The 19,970-nt window shown below is 48.5% G+C and overlaps 2 protein-coding genes across 2 annotated transcripts in view; one reads left to right on the top strand and one right to left on the bottom strand.

The window, feature by feature from the left end:
- Positions 1-19,970, top strand: part of MED12L (mediator complex subunit 12L) — a 101,930-nt gene that overhangs the window by 41,622 nt on the left and 40,338 nt on the right. The gene's annotated exons all lie outside the window — the stretch shown is intronic.
- On the bottom strand, positions 7,844-10,630 carry GPR87 (G protein-coupled receptor 87). Its single transcript, XM_069024660.1, has 3 exons — positions 10,567-10,630; positions 9,413-9,545; positions 7,844-8,877 (listed from the first exon to the last, which is right to left on the bottom strand). Exons 2-3 carry the CDS (start codon positions 9,444-9,446, stop codon positions 7,847-7,849), a joined length of 1,065 nt encoding a protein of 354 aa, XP_068880761.1. The 5' UTR covers positions 9,447-9,545; positions 10,567-10,630; the 3' UTR covers positions 7,844-7,846.

The raw sequence follows: 19,970 nt of genomic DNA, 5'->3' as shown, positions 1-19,970 counted from the left end.
CTGTGTAGAAGGGCCCAAAGGCATGGGGAAATGCATGTACCTTCTCCCTGCAGGTCGCTGCCATGTTCACATCCTTTACTTGGGGCCATTGTGAGTTACCCTGAGCCTCTAGTCCCTTCCTTCCCCAGATTTCATTGAATATCTCTCAGTGCAATAAGGGGGTATCTTGAGAGGCAGAATTGTCTGTACATTCTTGTCAGTACTCTTGCTCCTCTCTGGATCCTGAGACTCGCAGCTCAAAGCTGTAGTGGTCAATTCATGGCTTCGGGGTGATGGGTTTGGGTGTTGGTTTCATTGACAGTTTCATGCTTCCCGTACGGATCAGGCAGAACGGTGCACGAGGCTTCTCAGGTGCTCCCCAGATGGCACCAGTCAGCCAAACTTTTCCTCTCTTCCCATGCACCCTATGGTCATTGCGTGAAGCAGGGATGAGGGGAGTGAATCAGATAAGGCTTTGGTTTAAAAAGCATTGGCTCTCCAAGGCAGAGTTTGTAATTAACTCTAAAAAAGCCCAAAACCTCAACTCATTTGGTTTTCTTTTTGATTGCATCCTCTCTCCAGAAGCAGCAGCAGAAGCCTCAACATCCTTTTTGGGACCAAGGTCAGCTTTCAGAGTGTGACCTACAACAAACTTTTTCCAACAGCTTCCTCATCTAACCTCTAAATTAAAATAAGGATTGTTCCATTTGTGTCCAGATGGAATCCTTGCAGGAGAGGAACAGAAGTGCAGTCTGCCAAGACAAGTGAGTTTTAAAGAGAAACATGTAAAATAAAGGGTATGAGGAACTTTTGGCAAAGCAGAATTGTTCACCAGCCTCAATGGAATCTCTCACTCCCATGGGCAGTTCTCACTTTACATGCACCACCCTACAACTTCTGTTAAAGGAGGCTCAGGAAAAAGGAAATTTGGAAAAAATAGCTGAAACATTCAGAAGTTATTACCATTATTTCAAGTGATTGAGTATTTAGCAAAGAGGTGAATTGGCTTTTTTGCTGATTCATCAGAAAAATCATGACTTGAGTCTGCTGCCAGCACTTTGCCAGTCTATGTGTGATGGAAGTGGCCTTTCCCATGGGCTAAAATGGCAAATGTGTCACTGCAGGGCTGGGCTCTGGTGGGGCAACATGCAGGCATGGTGCATCTTTGGGATTTGATTTTCTGTTTATTATTCCCTATTTGAAAGACTGGATGTGGATGGAGAGTCTGACTTGGAAAATTCCACCGGGCTTAAAAGGGGTCCTCAGTGCTCTCTGACACCCATTTCCTCTCCTGGAGCCTCAGATCAGATCCTGAGTTGCTCTTGTGCTGTGCATCACAGCAGGTCTGTGAGGATGTAAAGCAGATAAATCTATTCAGGTCATAGTGGTTTGGATATTCTTTCCCATCCCTCCTCCTGCTGCTCCCTTCCCCCAAGCAAAAGCAGAGAGTGCTCCGAGACACAAAGTGTGGCATCGTGTCCTCACCCACCCTGGCAATGCTGCCCCTGCTCAGCCCAGCATGAGGCTCTGGCAAACAGCTTGGCCATGGCACATCCCTGATGCCTCTCCTTGTCTTTGATTTGTGTGCTGGGGCTCTGCAAATGAGCCCTGCTGGGGCTGGTGGGGTGAGGGAATGTTTAACAAGCTGTTGCCTTGCGCTGACTTCGTTGCTCTGAAGAAAGCAACACCACCACTGCATTTGTGGCTTCCTTAGAGCACGATGCAACTCATTTATACTGAGTAACTTGGGTCAAAGTCAGCAGGTGGGTGCTGCAGTGGATTTTCATCAGCTGTGTTGGGAAGGCCAGCTGGCTTTTTAGGGACACAGCAAACACCAGAGCTCCAGGGAATATCCCACATTCTCCGCATGCCCAGGCTTCCTGTCAACCCTGGTTGCTGTGCCTGGTCCCGTGACTTTCAGAGCAATTCCCACTGACATTTCATGAGATGTTTTTAGAACAATTTCTGTTTGGCTCTACTTACTACTTCTGTAATGGAATTGCACCCCCAGGATGAGAGTACGAAACAGTTGTTGGACACAGTCTGCCTCTGAACGGAAGGCTATGTTCCTTCTTTCTAGAGGGGAAATTTCTTGAGGTTGAACTCAGAAGCAGCCATTTAGTTCTTACACAGTTCAGGGTTGTTTTCTGTGCTTTGCAAAACACTTTCGGGGAGCAGAACCCAAACTATTTAAAATAAACGTAGTGAGCCTCTGAAGGGGCAGCATGACTGTGCTGCTCAGCAATGACTGTAACTCACCAACTTCATTGCTCAGAAAGGAATAAAGATAATGGTGTTTGCCTTGAGTGGTGAGTGAAGAACACAACTTTGTGTGTGTTAATGCATTGAGGTAAAGGATGAAAAGCTTTGAACAACCTGCAAGTTCACCTTTCCATGTTAAATGTCCCAGGCTGTTCTGGTGGCTGTAAACAGCCATCAGTGTCTGGCCTGTTGGGGATGTTGCCTGTCTCCCTCTCACTGTGCTTTGATATGATGTATTATTTTTCTGGTTTATTTATTTTAGTCTGTTGTATTTATTTATTTGGGGTGTCTGATGACAGTCTTTCTACTTGAAACACAACCCAAATGCAAATAAAACATTTCACGTACTGTCAAGTTTGTTACCTAATTTGATCAGTGCAGGGTCCTGGCAGATTGAGTGGATCAAAGGCTATGTGTGTGTGTGTGTGAGTAGTTTTGTACTTTAGATGTTCATACTTTGTATTCTGAAATTCTGTTTTTGTAGGCTTTCTTAATGGCATGGCTGTGCTTATTGGTTTGAAATGTCATTCTTGGATGAACCTTGTTTAGAATTGTTAAACTAGAACCAAGCACATCAGTCAGAGAGCTGCATGCAGTGAGGAAGTGGAGTGTGCACTCTGAGGAAGCCCCAAGGGAAGGGGTAGTGCAGTGTTTCCAGTGTAAGATGCCATTCTGTAATGGATTAAATGTTGCAGCACAGATAATTTTTTGCAGTGAGAAGTAAGCAGTTGTCTAGGGCAGAGGATTAAGGGCTTAAGGGGTGGGTGGGGTGCCTGAGCTCTGTGTACAGCTTCACCCCGTTGGAATGACTCTGGCCAGCAGGGCAAGCCGAGGGGTTGCTCTGATATACAAACATGGGTATTTTTCCAAAATGCCAGCCAAATCGAATGTTTAAGGATCTAAAGATGTGGCTGCTGTTTCTAAAGGGTTAGAAAGCAGGCAGTGAGCATGGTTACTAGATGGCCCCACACTTTACCATGCACTTTAGGTGGCTTAAGAACAAACCAATAATGTATTTTACCTTTAGCCATACAAATCTGCTTCTTCCCCCAAAATCCAAAACTCCCTACTGCTGGTTGTTGTATTAAGAGAAACTTTAACACTTTGTCTGAGCTCAGGGCCTAAGAAAGGAATCCTTTTGTATGATTGTGCTGATGGACTTTGGTCCCAGAGCCAGAGAACGCAGAGCCAGAGAGGGGAGAACTCTGCTGCCGTGTCCCAGCATGTCTGGTGACAAAAAGACTGGCGGTGATTTGGTTCCTCACGTGTCTGGTGACAGCAGTGCGGGGTGGGGTGGCAGCTCTGCCGTCTTTGCTGACAGAAGTGGGGCTGATGGGTTCTGACTTGTGTTCTAAGTGCAGGATCTTACTGCACCAAGGCATTGCCATGTGGAAGTGGTATCTGTGACTACGGGTCAAACCTGTGCCCTTTGCAGACCTGCTAACAGAGCTGTCAGTGCTTCCAGCCCTACTGAACATGAAATCCTGCAGATCGTAGTGTATCAGTGGCCAAGCTCTGGGAATTGCTAAAAGCAAGATGAACAAGACAAATATTTTACTAGGATAATCCCCCTAGAAGGCCAGCTAATTACAAAAGTATTGCAGAACTTCTAGTTGGGTTTTTACCCTGTCAAATCTGCCAGCAAATCTTTTCTGCTCAGTTTTGTTTGGGTGATGGGTGGATGTCTGTGCATCCTCGTGGAACAGCCTTCTGAGGCCTTACAAGGATTTGTCTGAAGCTCACTCCCCAGGCCCATATCTGTGTTCAGGTGGCACCACTGCTGCTCCCACACAGATGTTTTACCTTGCGGGGTGGCAGGAGACCCAGAGGAGCACTGAGGGAGGGGACTGTGCTGGACTGAATTAGAAAATGCTTCATGTGAGATTTGACTAAGTAATTTTTCTTACTTAATCAAAGTATGCTTTCCTGCAGCTGGTTCTCTTGTCTTTCAGCCACAGACAGCCGTTTTTCTAGTTGCGCGTTTGTACTTAAAAGATCATCTCCATAATTTTTGCAGTTTCTCCTGTGTGTCTTTCTCAAAAGACAATTGTGTTTAAAGTGCCTCATTTTCTGATTTCAGAGTCATACATGCTACATCTGTAACCTTTTCAGGAAATGGGGAGCTCTTGATTTCCTTTTGTGTGCAAGATAAACTCTCCTTGAAAACTGCACAAATAACAAATACCTTTTTCTCTTTTTTCTTTCATTTTTTTTTTTCCTTTTTCTCATCTTTCCACCATTTCTGCTCACAAGGTTAATATCTGGTCACAAGTTTCTTGATCACAAGCCTAGTATCTGGGTCAACACTCAGCATAGATGGGGATGAAAACTCATCAAATGGTGTATCTTCTGGGGAGGGTGAGGAGGACAAACCCATGGATCTGTCCCTGCAATTTTGTGTTGAATTCTCATCCCCCAGTTAGATGCAAAATTGGGGTATCTTTTATACTTTTGTAACCACTAATGTGCAGAGTTCTGTGGGTGGGACTGTAGTCGAACCTTTCAGTGTTTGTGGGTGCATTGTACAGAATTTATGTACAGGTAGGTGGTGGACTTGGTTTACAAAGCATTTCTGGTTAACACAAACCACAAGACCTCCATCTGCATTGTGTCTGCACCATGGGCTCCATCACATGTTGAGTTCTGCATTTTCTTCACAGTTTTATGCTTCCAGCACTGATGCACGGCTGGGTGAGCCTGTCACAGCCACGCTGCCTATCAGTGCTTTCCCACTGCTTAATCCATCATGAGAGGCTGGTGGGTGCCAATGCAATGACAGATTTTTAGAATTTGGGTGGGTTTAGTTTCCTTTTTTAAGATTCCCGTGAAGCTGCACTGGTGGAAAGTCACAGGAAGGGTCATTACTAGAGAAACCACAGAAGCAGAGGACAAAATGTATGTAGTGACAAAAGTCCTGCGCCTGTAGCGATCTGGAGCTGGCTCTGAGTACGGGTTCAAATCACATTTCTCCCACAATAACGCCCTGGCATGGAGAGTTCTGCCTGAGCTATTCAATCAGAGTATGTAAAATATAATTACATTTGAACTACAAACACTGTAATGCAAATCTTCCTGAATGTAAAAAATCCCAAATGTTCGTGAATTGTTCAATTGTTCAGGAATTCCTTCTTGCATTCTTGGGTCAGATCTGTTGTTGTACTTCCACACAGAAAACTCTGTTTCCTCTGAAAAATGGGACTCTGGGGCTGTACAGCCACAGTTTATATCCATGTCTGCCCTGCTGTGGCTCTCTGAAAGGGCAGCGGTAGGTCAGGGCCTGAGACTTTCTGTACTACTTCCTTGTAGCTTTTTCTTTCAAGATGAACTTTTAGAGACCAAAATTCCGTGTCAAATCTGGATAAATTAAATATAGTTATCTGGTATTTGGGGATTGGGATATTGTATAATTCATTTTTAGCCCTGGGAAAATACTTCACAAACAGCATCTTCAAAGAGCTGTCATGTATGTGAGTGTATGTACAAACCAGTGATGGAGGATTATCACAGACACACCCTGTCAAGTAAAGTAAACTGCTCTTGGAGTGATTTTACAGTGGAGCGTTGTCTGCAGCCAAGGGGTCAGGCTGCAGTGCAGGGGGGTCCTGGCTGGCCTCTGTGCTGCATGGCCATGTCTTCCCAGATTTCATATGGATATCCCACTGCTGGGACTACACTTTCCAGAAACTACACTTCCTGTGCTTTGAAGGGCATCATCACATCACCTGAGTGTGGCTGCTTTGGGTAATAGATTTTTTGGCAGAAAGCTCTTATGGAGGATCAGCAGTAGTGTCTCTCCTAGGAGGAAACACCATGAAAATCCATCCTTTAGTAAAAAAATAAGTGGGTAGTGAGAAAGGTGGTATGTGTGCATCCTGTCAGGAGGGCACACAGCACTGAGGGGTGCAGGTGCCCATCTGTGTCTGCAGCCACCCCTGCGCTGCACCGTCAGCTCCACCCTCTGCCAGGGCAAATCCCGGCCCTGCACGCCTGGTCTGCTGTCTCCTCACCTGCCTTTAGTGTCCTCTGGCTAGGGACCAATGGGGATATTGCCACTCAAGTGGCTCTTTGGGCTTTGCTGGGCTTGTGTGGAAATCCACCTGGAAAAAGGTCACTGTGAATTTAACACAGCAAGTACCAGGCACAATTTTAACAAGCCATAAACGATTGGTGATTTACACTTGTAAAAGGGAGACCAGAAGCACTCAGTCTTGATTTGTTTTAACCATATAAGACCTAAGAGGACAGTCTTTGGTTAGGAATGTCTGCATACAGAACTGATCTTCCAGTCCTAAATAGTATCATTCCATTTAATTTGGTGCTTGTGAGAATTTAAACTATGCAACCCAGTCCCCAGAATGGTTCTCTTAATATGGTTTTGTATGTGCATGGACTGCTTAGGGTGCAAGATGGCAGATTTGGTCCCAGAACTAGTCTGGTGTGTGTCAACAGTTTTCTTACAGAGCTGATTGGGAAACAGGGTTTATCTGTGGTATTTTAGTCATGTAAAATATTTTTATTTAAAGTAGGATAAATACCCAAAATATCCTGTCTTCCTTTCCAGAAATGTTCTCCCCTGAACAATGTAAGTGATTTTATAATACTTGTGTTAATCCAGATATTATCGTATTTACACTTCAACTTCTTAATTATTCATAAACCAAAATCTAAACCTAAACCAATAGTGTTAAAAAAAATATAGAAGAAACCCTTCTTTCAGTGGAAAAATTTATCAAAGATGTTCTCATGCAGAACTTAATCTTGTTATTTGAGTGCTGCATTTTCAGGGTTTTCTTGTCAACCCCCTTTTTTTTTGTGTGCGTGTGTGTATTACAAGGAAGGTCCTGCTGTGTGTGAGGCACTGGCCGAGGGACTGTCGCCATCTCCTGCTTGTGCAGCTGCGCTGCATCCCGGGCTGGCTGTGAGCGCAGGCTGCTCGGGGTGCCTGACAGCTCCTGCCAACCTGCCTTTATTAGGTTGGTAATTTTTTTCTCTGAGCAGCTTTTGCTCTAAACAAATCTGATTTAGTCCCCAGTGAGTCCAGGACAAAAGGATCCATGTGAACATTGCTGGGTTGGGAGGATTCAGCACAAACACTGCATGAGATGGAGCTGCCGGTGCCAAAGTGCCGTGAGGGAACACGGAGACGCTTGGGCTAGTGGCACAGTGCCATGTGGCACCAGAGCCCTGCGCTGCGCCGGGCACACTGAGGGTCCCCACGGAGCCTGTGCCACCTCCTCCCCTTCCCTGCACCTGCTGGCATCCACTGGACCCTGGGGAAGCTGATTCCTCACAATGTATCCCGCTCCGAGGCCCGAGGGTCCATCCTGGCTGGAGCCTCCTGAGCTCAGGGTTGTTTTCTGAGCTGAGGCAGCCTTACGTTGGTTTTTAAACCAACCAACCTACCAAAACAGCCCCCAAGCCCCACAGAGTGAGCCTGATCCCTGCGGGGATGGAATTTGGGATGGATGTTGGTGAGCTGACACAGAAAAGCTGAACATGTCTGCACATCCCTCAATGAGCTTCCGTGGTCAGATACTTAAAGAGACATTTTATTTACATGATATACAAGCACTCTCACAAGTCAGCAGAGTCTCTGCGGGTGCCTTCAGACATCGGTGTACTCGTGGTAGATGCGCACCTCTGATCTCCTGACGCTCTGGAGGGACCTGATGCTCTCACTCCTGGTTCTCATGTTGGATTTCCTGAACAGCCTTCGTGAGAATGATCGACACATGAAAAAATAAATGATTGGATCCAGACAGACATTGCATGCGGACAGGAACAGTGTCATTTCCTTACAATAATACAAGATTTTATGTGCAGAGTCATCTAAAATTTTGTCCAGATGACTAAAAGTAAAGGGTATTCGGCACAAATGGTAGGGCAGAAAGCAGGTGAAAAACACAGCCACGACAACCCTTATGCTCTGGTTGTGCTTCCTCTTTCGGCTGGATGAGCTAATGAACTGTTTGCTTGATTTATAGATGTACCTGGATATGGCAATATAACACCCTATTAGGACTATCAGCACCACTACGAACATGCAGGTGTTGATGTAGATGACAGCTGAGTGCCACTTGACTCCCAGGGGAGACTTCAGCTTTAGGCAGTCATTGATGTTTCTCTTGGTGGGGTAGCCGTTGGTGAGGATCAGGTTTGGCAGCGCCAGGAACGCCATCACCACCCACACACAGGCTGACAGGATCTTGGTGAAGGTGATGCTGTACATTCTGGAGTCTCCAAAGGGCTTCACCACCTTCAGGTAGCGGTCGATGCTGATGAGCCCGAGGAACACGATGGTCGTGTACATGTTGGCGTAGAACAGGACCGTGGTGTAGCGGCACAGGAAGGAGTTGAAGTGCCACGGTCCCAGCTGCGAGTCCTGGATGATCTTGAACGGGAACGTCAGTGTCATGAGCAGGTCTGCAACCACAATGTTCTTGAGGTAAAATATAAAACTGGTTTTGTTTCTGATGTGGAAGAAGATCCACACTGCTAGGCCGTTCAGCAGGAGGCTGGCCAGGAAGATGACGAGGTAAAGCACAGGCAGGACGATGGTGGTGAACTCGTCATGTGTAGAGTTCCCGAGGGAGCTGGCGTTGGGCGAGGTGCTGTTGTCTGGGCTGAGGCGATTCTCTGTGGGTATGAGGGAAAGCAAAAGGTTGAAGTTTGTTACTGGTGTTTTACAAATGGGCCAGTTTAGAACTGTCCTCTCCCTGGGCAGTCTGGAGGCTGTTTGGGTGAACCATAAAATCAGAACTGCAGGTTGCCAGCTCTTGCCTTCTTGACAGAATGCGACTTGTGAGCTGAGATGTTTGTCATGAGACAGGGCTCTGGAGAAGCTCCTCAGGCCTATCAAAATGCTCGTTTAAACTTAGTTTACTTAAATGTATTTGAAAATCACAGTCTCTGGGGGATTTTAAGATTTCATATGTAAATGTTTGTGAAAAACTTATAAACTCTGTCACAAAGTGACAGTACATTTTGTTTCATGTTGTTTATGCTCTGGCCCTGCCTGGTGAGGCAAACCAGGCTGGCTGGCTGTGGGGCAGCGCTGGGCAGTGCTCGGACAGCCTGTGCTGGAATGACTTGTTTCTTTCAAATGTTGGTAGGAACTGACAGTAATAAAGTAATCACTTATCAATCACTTATATTTCCATTGTTATTTTACCTGGCAGTTTTCCATAGGACAAATTGTACCCCATCCTTTGTGTTGCTGTAGGTTTTCTGCTGAAATGCTCTTCAGGAGTCCCACTGGCAGCCGTGGATCTGGGATGCAGCAGGGCCTCTGCCAGGATGATGTTCTGGGGAAAAAAAATCCAAATTAAAACCAAGAAAAATAGGAGAGCCCACCTTCTTGTCCCCTGCATGGAGAGGAGCTTTGTGAAAGGAGCTTCCTCTGGAATTCCCAGTGAAGGGCTGGCTAAGGTGTGCTAAGGACTGATCTCTGGGTACTGCACGGTGGTTCTGTGGTCAGGTCTTCATTGCCCTCTTCTTACTCATTTCAGTGATGGATCACCAAGAGTGGATTTTTTTTTTAAAATCATCACTCACTTCTTGAAGTAAAAAAGTTTCATCTGTAATTATGAGATATGTGTGTATAACTTCATAGTGTATTCCCCAAACTGGGGTGGAAATGGTGGAAGTGGCAAGTTCCTGTTCCTTTTTCATAGAAACTGGTACACAAGGAATACTGAAACCTGCAGAAACTCATTTATGCCGTGATGACATCACAATGTTCGCCATTGTTCAAAGGGATTTTGCCAATACCAGTTTGTAAGGCTGTGCTCCAAATTGTTCTTTCCTCTATCAGTATGCAAATGCAGTGACTTTTCTGTGACTCATTTTTTGCTTACAAGTTTTGATAGGAAAACTGGCAAAATTGTTCAGATCTCACCAATCCCACTAGACCTGGCTGCTCTCATGGGAATGAAGAGAGGATGGAATTCCTGCAGCCCTTTTGCAGATCAGAACCTGTTTTAGGTGCCATGCCCATGTAGGAACCACGTTGTGTGGCACTAGATGGCACCAAAGCAAGTAATGGTGTGTGAAAGAATCAGTAAAAACTTTAATTTGGATATTTTAACCTTTTTATCCGTCTGGCTTCTTGGCTGGCACTATTTCCTCTGACAGTGACAAGACTGTCAAGGGTGTTGTAGGTATTTTGTTTTCTATGGGTCTGGGCAGCAGTAATCCATCGTGTTTTGCTGTTGCTGAGGATTTGCAGCTCTCTTTTCCACCCAGGAGGCACGGAGATCAAAAGAATACGTGATTTTATGAAAAGATGCATATCTGACTCCTTATGTAAATAAGGTGCTTATTTACCTGCTTTTCAGAGTTTCTTTTAAGTCTGCATAATGCCTGGTCCCTGGAAAACTCCTTGTTCTCAGGCTCTACCGAATCCTGAGTCCAGAGAAGTCAGTGAGGTATTGGTTGTGTTGCCTGGGACTCGAGGCAGAGCAAGAGGTGGCTCCTGTGTCCCCCTGCTGTAACCCTGGGAAATGCTGCAGGATTCCCTGGGGCTGGGGACGGATCTGTGTGGAAGGGACTGCACATGTACTGGTGTTGCTCTGGTCCCAAAGGGATTTGCTCTAAGTCCTGTCAAAAAAGGCTCCTTTCTTTTTCCTCCTCTGCATCCATTCTTGTAGGTGGATGCTGTCACAAGAGACTGTAAAAATCCAGCACCGGGTAGCGTCAGTGCCTGTGATTGCTGCACAGACAGCCCCGACGCTGCAGAGGTTCTGTCCCTTGTTTGACGTCAGGTGGCTGTTTTCTGGTGCTGGTGGGGAAGCTCCCTGTGGCAGGGATCTCTGGCCAGAGGGAGTTGCCATCCTCCGGCCGCTCCCCGACACTGGTCACGTTCCCATCTGCATTTGCTACCGGCAGGGATGGGCCATCCCCAACAAGCCCTGTTCAGTACAGATCAAAATCCAGTTTCCTTCCGTCTTGTGAGCAGTGTCTTGTTTCCTGGGTACTGTTACGTGAATCCACTGGCTGTTAGCCTGAATCTTGGGATTTAGCCCCTGGCTTTACAGTGCAAACTGCTGCGGAAATCAGACTGCAATCACAGGGACCAGACGCGGCTCCACCGCTGTAGCAGGAGGCTCTGCCCGGACAGGAATGTTCTCTCCGCCCCAGGGAGAGCCTGCAGTCCCCAGTCAGTCTGTGCTGGGCTGTCTGTGCCCCGTGGGGGTTGCCAGGCTCCCCACTGCTCCTGTGCTTGCCCTGCGCTCCTGCTCAGGTGCCTTTCCCGGTCCCCGGTCCCTGCAGAGCCCGTGCTGGCGGAGCATCCCGGCCGCTCGGCTGCCTCTCCCTTCTCCCTTCTCCCTTCTCCCTTCTCCCTTCTCCCTTCTCCCTTCTCCCTTCTCCCTTCTCCCTCCTCCGTTCTGGCGCGGCTTGGGAGCGCTGCGTGGGTGGCAGGAGCTGCAGGGTCCCGGCTCTGAGCCTGGAAAGCCGTTCTTGCGGTGAATCCCACACAGCCCCGCTGAATTCTGCCTGGGGCAGCGGCCGTGGGGGAGCCCTGCCACATGTGTCCCCTGGTCAGGGAAGGTGTGACCACGCTTGGATTGCCCAGGGACGTCCAGGCCACTGCGAAGCCATTGTGGGACCTGTGTGCGGTTGTGCAGGCCAACCAGGACCGAGCCTTTGCGTGGATATCTCCGTGTCTTCTTATTCCTGATGGTTTTAATGTTAAAATGTGTTCCAAAATTATCTGAGCAAACTGTGGGTTGGAAGAACAAAGCAGCAAATTCTTCACCAGTGTAACCTGTGCCAGCTGAGCTTCGTGAGCAGGGCCCCATGCCCTGCCAGCACACCTGAGCTCAGCAGAGGCTCTGGTGTCTGCAGGGTGGAGGAGAGAGGCAACATCTGTGACTGCTTGTCCTTACACACCAAAGGCTCTCCCTGGTGTTGCTGTAGCTCAAAGCTTTAAAGACTTCACCAGGCAGGTCTGTGCAGAGCTGCAGGGGAGTGCTGGTGTGATGGTCCTGCTGCACAGAGCTGTGTGTGTGATAGAAGGTGGGATGCACGGCGATGGTCTGCTCAGACTCAGCGGGCCAAAGGTGTTTCCATAGTTTCCTGCCAAAATCTGTCAGGCTGAGGGGTGCTGTGGTGGGCAGAGCACTCAGAGCAGTGTGGCTTTGTTGTTTACATGCTGGGGTACGAAGCAAGGCCTGCCTGTAGAGTTGGGGTATCTGTGCTCCAGTAGCTTCGTTCTTGCCGACAAAGACTGTTATATTGCAGACTCCAGGAGCAGGAACAAACATGCTCTATGGAGAATTCACTCTTTTTCATGTGTTCTGTTGCAATAGGCAATGAAGACTGTCTTCTCTTTAAAGAGTATTTTAGGATATTTTGTAAATGCTCACTGTGATCTCTAATTGTGGATTTTTTACTTGTTTGAATATAGTATTTTTGTGCTCAGCAGGGCTGCCTTTCCTCTCCTTGTCCAGTTCTCTGGACACTTTCCTCACCAATTTCATCCTAAGCAACTATACAAATATATTCTGCTTGGATGGCTTTGGAGATGCACTAGAAGCTGCTCCTTTATCCAGGCAGCTTTGTGAACCAGAATACATTTTACTTCTTGTAGCTTCTGCACTTTGTTGGTGGTTGATGAGATAATCTCTTGCTGCTCATGTGGACAGACTGGTTTATGTCCATAACTGATGTAACCTCAGAGAAGAAATGAAATAACAGGCTGCATGGCAGCCTTCCATGTCAGGTGGGTAGGGAATGACTGCAGAGTTTTTCTAGTGACTAAGGCTTTAAGTTGCCTTTGTGTTTAAAGAAATGGTATGTCCTCAAATCTAATCTTTTTTCAATTTATTTAAAACTTTTTAGAATTGGAAAACTCTCTTTGTGACCTAGACCAGGTGTTCTAGATCATGGGGCTGCCGAGTCTTAAGTAATGGTTTTTATTTGAGCACATAACTTGTTGGTGTGTGCCTTCTTGCCAGTCCCTCTGCATTCATCACCAGAAGCTTGGGTAAACAATGGGGTTAATGCAGCAATAGACATGTGAGGCAGATATTAAACCTGCTGCTGGCTGGCTGCAATGCTGTTCTTTTCTGTTGCCCTTCAGAACCAAATCATGGAGATGATTGTAGAGATTTAGGGGGAAAAAACATTGGTGCAGGGTAAGAGCATGTGTGCACGCAGCTGCTGCAGGCAGGCATGGAGCCTGTGTCACTGCTCTCTGTGTCAGCCCCACACCTGTCCCGTGCTCCCTGAGCCTGCTCCTGGCCCATGCTCCCTGAGCAAGCCTCCATGTTCTGGTTTTCCCTGCCTGCATCTCTTTATCCTTCTCTTGTTCACTACAACCCAGTCCCAGCAGCTAGGGCACTGCCACCTTTCCCTTCCTTGGAGGCCTCTGTCAAAAATGGTCCATCTCCCTTTTGGTGAAGGTATATGTTAATGTGCTAGTAATGCACAGTGGAATAACCTGAAATTCCTGTTTGAATTGCTGCCTACTTCAGTGAGTTGCCCTGCTTGCTCTCTTGTGCTTTGCGCACTGTAATGGTTTTGGTGTTTTTGTAGCCAGTACATCCTGATCCTGGCCCTGCCTGGGGTGGGGTGGGAGCTCCTGGGGTCCCCCCGTGCTCTGAGCAGTGCTGGAGCCCCCGAGCACCCCTTGCTGCTGCTGAGCATGGGGGGTGCCCAGCACCCACCCCACTGTCCCTTCCCTCAGCTGGGAGAGGGCGAGAGCAGCCCTGGGGACCCCGTGCCCCCCGTGCCCGCTGTCCTGGGAGTGGGGCCGGCATGGGCTGGTTCCCTGGGCCAGGAACGCTGCTCTGCTCAGCCAGCCACACTGCAGAGAGGCTGAAAGGAAGGACTGGGGTGTAACTGTCCCCAGCTGTGGCTTATGGTGCCTGTCTTCTTCATCCTAGCCAGAAATAGGAACCTGCCTCTGCTCGGAAAGCTGCTTGTCTGCTCCAGTGTCTGGCACAAGACCTCCTTCTGGGTTTTCAGGTTCCTCCTTGAACTTCCCCTCATTTCCAGCCTAGCTTTCCTCTCACATGTCTCGGAGCAGTGCAGCATCCTGCCCCGGGAAGCTGCTGTGCAACCGGCTTCCCTCTGCCTTCGGCTGCTGTCTCCAGGATCCTGTCCTGTCCCTGCCCTGTCCTATCCATTCAGGAGAGACAGGAAGGGCAGTGGTCAGGGCGCACGCCTGCCCGGGCCCTCAGCTGACATCCATGTCGGGATGCACACAGGAGCAGCCCTCCCTTGGCTCTGTGCTGGGACACACTGCTGGCAGGGACCGGTGTCCCCACCCTCGCTCTGCCCAAGAGAAAAGGCACCTGTACCCTGCAGAGCCCCCACATACAGGCACTGACTGACTGTGGCTCAGTCTTCCTCTGTCCTCTGTCTGCCTGTGGCAGCTGGAAGTGCCACGTGTGGCTCCAGTGCCTGGGCTGGATGTACCTGGTGTCAGGGCAACCACCTAAATGTGCTGAGTCTTCACCTGTGCTGCAGCTGAAATTTCACAGCCTGTTTGCACCTGTAACTTGTTGTACAGGTGCACTGGGAATAGCAAAATGCTGGAGCAAGCATTTGATAATACCATCTAGTATGCAAAATTCTCATTTTAGGGGAATATGCCCTTAGTATAAAACGATTTCCTCACTTTGAAAAGAAATAGTAAAAGTACTTGGACAAATCTAACTTTCTCAAAGCCACTTTTGGAATATTTTGTCCAAATGTAGCCATTAATTTTTTTTCTCATTTCAAGTGAATTATTATGAACCCTAATGGTCTTCTGTGTGAGACAGCTCTGACATGAGATGTTGCCCGAGCTATCAAGTTCTTTCTTTTTTCTGTCTTTTGAATTGTTCCTTGCTAAAAGTTCATGGATTATATTACCTACTTGGAATTGAATTTTCTATGCAGAGTTTGCAAGGTCTAGTAACTGTTGTTAATTGTTATGGTAAGACTGTTTTTTAAGCTTATTTGCAGAACCTAAAGATGCATGAATTCCCTCTCCTGTTGCATAGGCACTGTAATTCCCAGGTGATGCTGAAGGAATGCTTCCCAGTTCTTTGCTGCATTAATGACCAGCACATGCACTGTCCGTGGCCCAAAGGCAGGGGGTACCTTCTGTGGTCATTGTGGCTCTGGTCAGGTGTGCTGGGCTGTGGTGCTGTGTGCAGGAGGGGCTCAGAGGGGGCCAGCACCTCACTGCCACCTCTAAAGAGGTGAGGAGGGAGTGTTGTGTCATGGTACAGCTCCTGTGGACTGCAGTGGTTTTTGCATGAGAAGTTGAGACATCTGCCAGCAGAACTGGTATCAGCTGGGCAGGAGGCGAGCAGCTGCTCTTGGTGCAGGAGAAGCTGGGCTGCAATTGCTGGCTGCTTTTTTTTGAGGAAAAAAAAAGAAAGCTCAACACAGTGCTTGGGCGCAGAGCTGGGATAATGAATGTTTTCTCAGTAAGCCAGCCTCTAATTAGCAAGGAGTAAAGGAACTCCGGAATGTTTCCTTTGCTTCTTTCTAGAAGATGCTGCTGCTGGTTGGTTGTGGTTGCACAAAGCTGCTGGCAGTGGTAGCTGTGCTGCAGCCCTGTGGAGAGGCTTTCCTTGGGCCCCCACCAAGAATACACCACATGAGGTGCAGCCCCCGTGCACAGCCTCAGCGGGGCCCTGTGTGGTGAGGGTCCCACAGCTCCTGCGCCGCGAGCGGGCGGGTCCTTGGCGCTGCCCAGAGCGCGGTGCCACGCTGGCCGAGCCACGTGCCTGGGCCATGCCACGGGTGACACGGCTGCCACGGGGGGAGCGTGGCTGCCACGCTCTGCACCCACCAGCAAAGGCCATGGCTGGGGTGGCCAGGCTTGAGTTGGAGGCTTTTACTGAAAATACCAGCTTTTAGGCTTGATTACTTGTACTGTGCTGTGAAAAACATTATGTAAAAATTTCAAAATGACACTTTAAAAAGCATCAAGATATCTGGGGCACAAACACAAAAATGCAGGTGTGTGACTGGCAGCACTGCACCTTCATCTGTTGGACCTGTGTCTGCTGTGCCTCTATCACATCCCTCGGGGCCACTGTGAGAAAATATATTGGGAAGTCAAAATAATTGTTAGTACGTGCATGTCGCCAGTGCCATTTAAATCCTCCAGTAATTCCAGTCTACCTTTCAGGCATTTTTCTTTGTGCTGAAGCAATTTCTATTGGTTTTTTTGAATGCAATCCTAATTCACATCACAGAAGCACCAGGAAATCCTCATATGCCTGTGTCAGCTGGTTTCTCTGTGCTCCAGGACATCCTGCTGCCAGACAGCGCTCTGTGTGCTACTCTCAGCAGCACCACTGCTTGAAAGAGGAAGGAGAAGGACCTGGGGATTTTAGAGTGCGACTGGGAGAAGTCCAGCCTGGTGCAACGCCTTTCTTTCATGCACAGCCCAGAGGGTTCCCTGCCCCCTCTCGGGATGGATGGGCTGCTGGCCCTGGGCAGGGCATCAGGCGCCAGCTGCGAGAGCTGCTGCTCCTCCTGCCACCCAGCTCTGGCTGCTCTGGGCTCCTTTTACCAGCTGCTGCAGTGAGGGTGATAGAAGCTGATAGAAGACCAGTTTATGCTGCTCAGCATCAGCTGTCCCTTTGGCATGTCACTGACATTTTCTTGAGGAAGAACCAGAAGCAGTGGTTGCTGCAGTACCTCGCGTGAGGTTCATTGTTGGTCAGATGTGGAAAGCCAACTTCTGATAATCGACAGTGCAATGTTTTAATTTATTTAAGATGTTGGAAAGGGTTAAGACTGCTGAAATGTAGGAATGAATCTTGCCTCCTTCCTCTGGAGTTTTCTTGGCAGCCCTGGGGTTGGTGTTTGCTGCAGCCCGGGTTCCTGGGGAGCTGACAGCTGTGGCTCTGGAGCTCATGGTGTGTGTCAGGTGCGTTTTCACTCAGTTCCAAACCATTATAAATACTGCTCAGTTCGAGTTTAACGCTCTAGTCGTACCACAGGGGGTTTGCCTGGCTGCTTCTGGTGCTCACTGGATCAAAGAGCTCCGCCACACTCCCGGGATCCCTGGGGCCAGGCGACTCCCCAGTGTCCCGGGGCTCTGGAGCCCCAGCCCCTGGCACGGGTGCGTGCCAGCACATGACGGGCTGTGGGATGCAGGTGCTGGGTGAGCTGGTCTCCCTGCTCCCTCCCTGCCCTGCAGGGGCTCCGTCAGCCTGGGAGGGAGCCGAGGGTGAGACATGGGGCTGAGCTGGGACAGGCAGCCCTTTGCAGGTGGGGAAGGAGGAGGGCTCACGGCTGATGCTGCTGAAAATTTGCTGGTTTTCTCTCCCACCCCCTAATGCAAACACACGGTTTCTGTGTGTGAGGTCCCCACACACCCTCCAGCCTCTCTCCCCCCTCCTGCAAGAACTGCCCCTCCTGCAGTTCCTCTGTGAGGGGGGGTGTCCCATGGAGTGGGGTGGCAGGAGAGGCTCTGTCTGGTGCCCCAGGGCTGCAGACCCACCCGCAGAAGGGAGAGGAGGGGAGGCTTCTCCTAAAAAAAGTACTGGTGGGTTCTGTGCTCAGGACCAGTGCCTGGGAGTGAATGAGCAACATCAGCCAAAGGTTGCCTGAGTTTCCTGGTTTCCCTTTCTAAAGAGGGTAGCAGAATTCTTTAAAAAGATGGAAACTGTGAAATACTCCCAATTTCCAGATGGAGCGCACGGAAGGAAAGTGGCTGCAGGCCCTACAGCGCACAAACAAGTAACTTTTTAACGAACCCTTGAATCATGCTGCTGCTCCCAGTGCTCCGTAACCAAGAACAACCTTTTCAATATGAAATCTCCTTAAAAGACAGAGGCTTTTGCAAGCAGCTCAGATATTTCCCAGGCCGTGAGACTCATCAGATCTAGTCTGCTCATTCAGAGCTATGTGGTTTTTCCAGTGAACCTGACAAGTTTTAACATGACTTGAATGAAGTACGAAGGAAGAGAACATTTATTCTGTTAATATAGTGAAGAGAGCTCAAGTTTGCTTTCCTATGCTGAAAGAGGTGAAAAGGAATATAGTACAAACCCTTTTAAAGCAAAATCAGATCTTGTAGTTACTGAACCTTACTTTCTATGAGTTTAGCTCTGTCAGGAAGTGAGTTACTGAAACAATGGACCCACCTGCACTTTGAGTCGTATCTTAGAAGGAAAGATTAGTAGAAACCAGGGGGTTTTTTGCCACCATGAATACTATGTATGAATGAATAAAAGGCTGGTAAAGGCATGCTATTTTGAGAACTTGACGCTTTTAATTGATCTGACATTCAGTTTATGGTTCCAAGTCTGGTTTTCAGCAACTATATCTTAATTCCTGTTTTTTCACTCAAGGGTGAGAAAGTGCTAACAGATTCACTGAACAACTTATCAAATGCTTTTCAGATGGTCAGAGCTCACTTACCTGTCACCATCGTCGCCTTCCGCTTGTCTCGGAGCTGCATCCCAAAAGTGCCTCAGACTCCTCCAAAACGCATCTTGAAACTACAGTAGGCAGGAGGGTATTTCCTGGGAGAGGGTAGCTGAACCAACCATGTCTGGCAGTAAGATTTTTGGGCTTCTGATGGCTTTTTTTTGTGATACCTGATCAGAGAGTCAAAATTCCCCCGGCCAGGAGCAACTGGAGCAACTGGCTTTCTCATTCCTGGGAATGACTCACATGCCAGGGTAGGTGAGCGCGCTCCCGCTCACTTCCTGGCTCCGGAGCAGCTGGGGCGCCCAGGACGCAGACGGTGATTCACCTGGGAGGTGGGTTCGAGCGGGGAAGGCAGCACTGCTGCCCTGCCTCTGCCTCCCGGGGCATACCGCGTCTGCAGGGTGGATGTGGATTTAATGTGCTCCTGAAGAATCTGGTGCTGGATAGATGAAAATATCTGCTAATCAGATCATCTTGTCAATTATTAATTTGATTATATTTAGATTATCTTTAGTGTTGTGCCTTGAACAGATCCTCTCTTCTAAATAATGTGTAGAATGAAAGTAGAACGCTACGTCTGTCCCTCAGTATTGCAGCTAAAATGACCTGAGTGTCTGTTCCTGCCATGGTGCTCCTTAGGACCGACTGAGCCCACTGCCTCTCACAGCCCTGCCCTCAGTGGTCCTGGCTGTACATATGTTTACATATGTCAGACTATTTAGTGCCTTTAGAGCACTGAAATAATCATGGGACAAAATTGGGACATATTATATTGGGACTGTTCTACTGGGACAAAGTTCTGCTTCATGTCACTGCAGGATGAAGTGGGTAATCTCCCATTTCTGCTGCCTTCTTTAGAAAAAGGAAATCCCCATCTCCCTCATTAAAAATTCAGGGAAAAAGGAGAAATAATCTCAGTGCTCTGAGAGCAGTGGCTGCCAAGGCCTTTTTCTGTCTGTTCTGCTTGGACTGTTCTGTACACGTTTGGTTTTTTCTCTCAAGTATCTGAGGGGCTGAGCCCCTAGTTCCCCTCTGCTGAGACTGGACACCCCTCTACACAGGAGCCCTGTCAGCTGCACGGAGCCTGTGAGGGGCCAAGCCAGAGCAGGACCCACCTGCTGCCCCCGCAGTGCTGAGCAGCTTCCTCTGGCCTGTGCTAAATCCCACATTTCTCCTTGTGGGCAGACTGTAAAATTTCTTCTTGCCACAGGACCTCTCCCTTGAATCAGGCGCAGTCCCTGATCACAGGAGACTGCTGGCACAGCTCGCCTTTGAAGACCAGCTTTTGCAAGGCAAAGCAAACCCATGCAGATGGAGCTGTAGGAACACAGCTTCAC

This window comes from Aphelocoma coerulescens, chromosome 9 (assembly GCF_041296385.1).
Source record: "Aphelocoma coerulescens isolate FSJ_1873_10779 chromosome 9, UR_Acoe_1.0, whole genome shotgun sequence".
Taxonomy (NCBI): Eukaryota; Metazoa; Chordata; class Aves; order Passeriformes; family Corvidae; genus Aphelocoma; species Aphelocoma coerulescens.
The sequence above is the reverse complement of the archived record's forward strand: the minus strand, read 5'-3'. Positions and strand labels throughout refer to the sequence as shown.

Excerpts from the sequence above, each read along its gene's own strand:
- GPR87 (XM_069024660.1), bottom strand. The coding sequence starts at position 9,446 with ATGGGGTACAATTTGTCCTATGGAAAACTGCCAG. Across the intron at positions 8,878-9,412 it reads GTCCTATGGAAAACTGCCAG|AGAATCGCCTCAGCCCAGAC; the intron begins GTAAAATAACAA and ends TCATACCCACAG.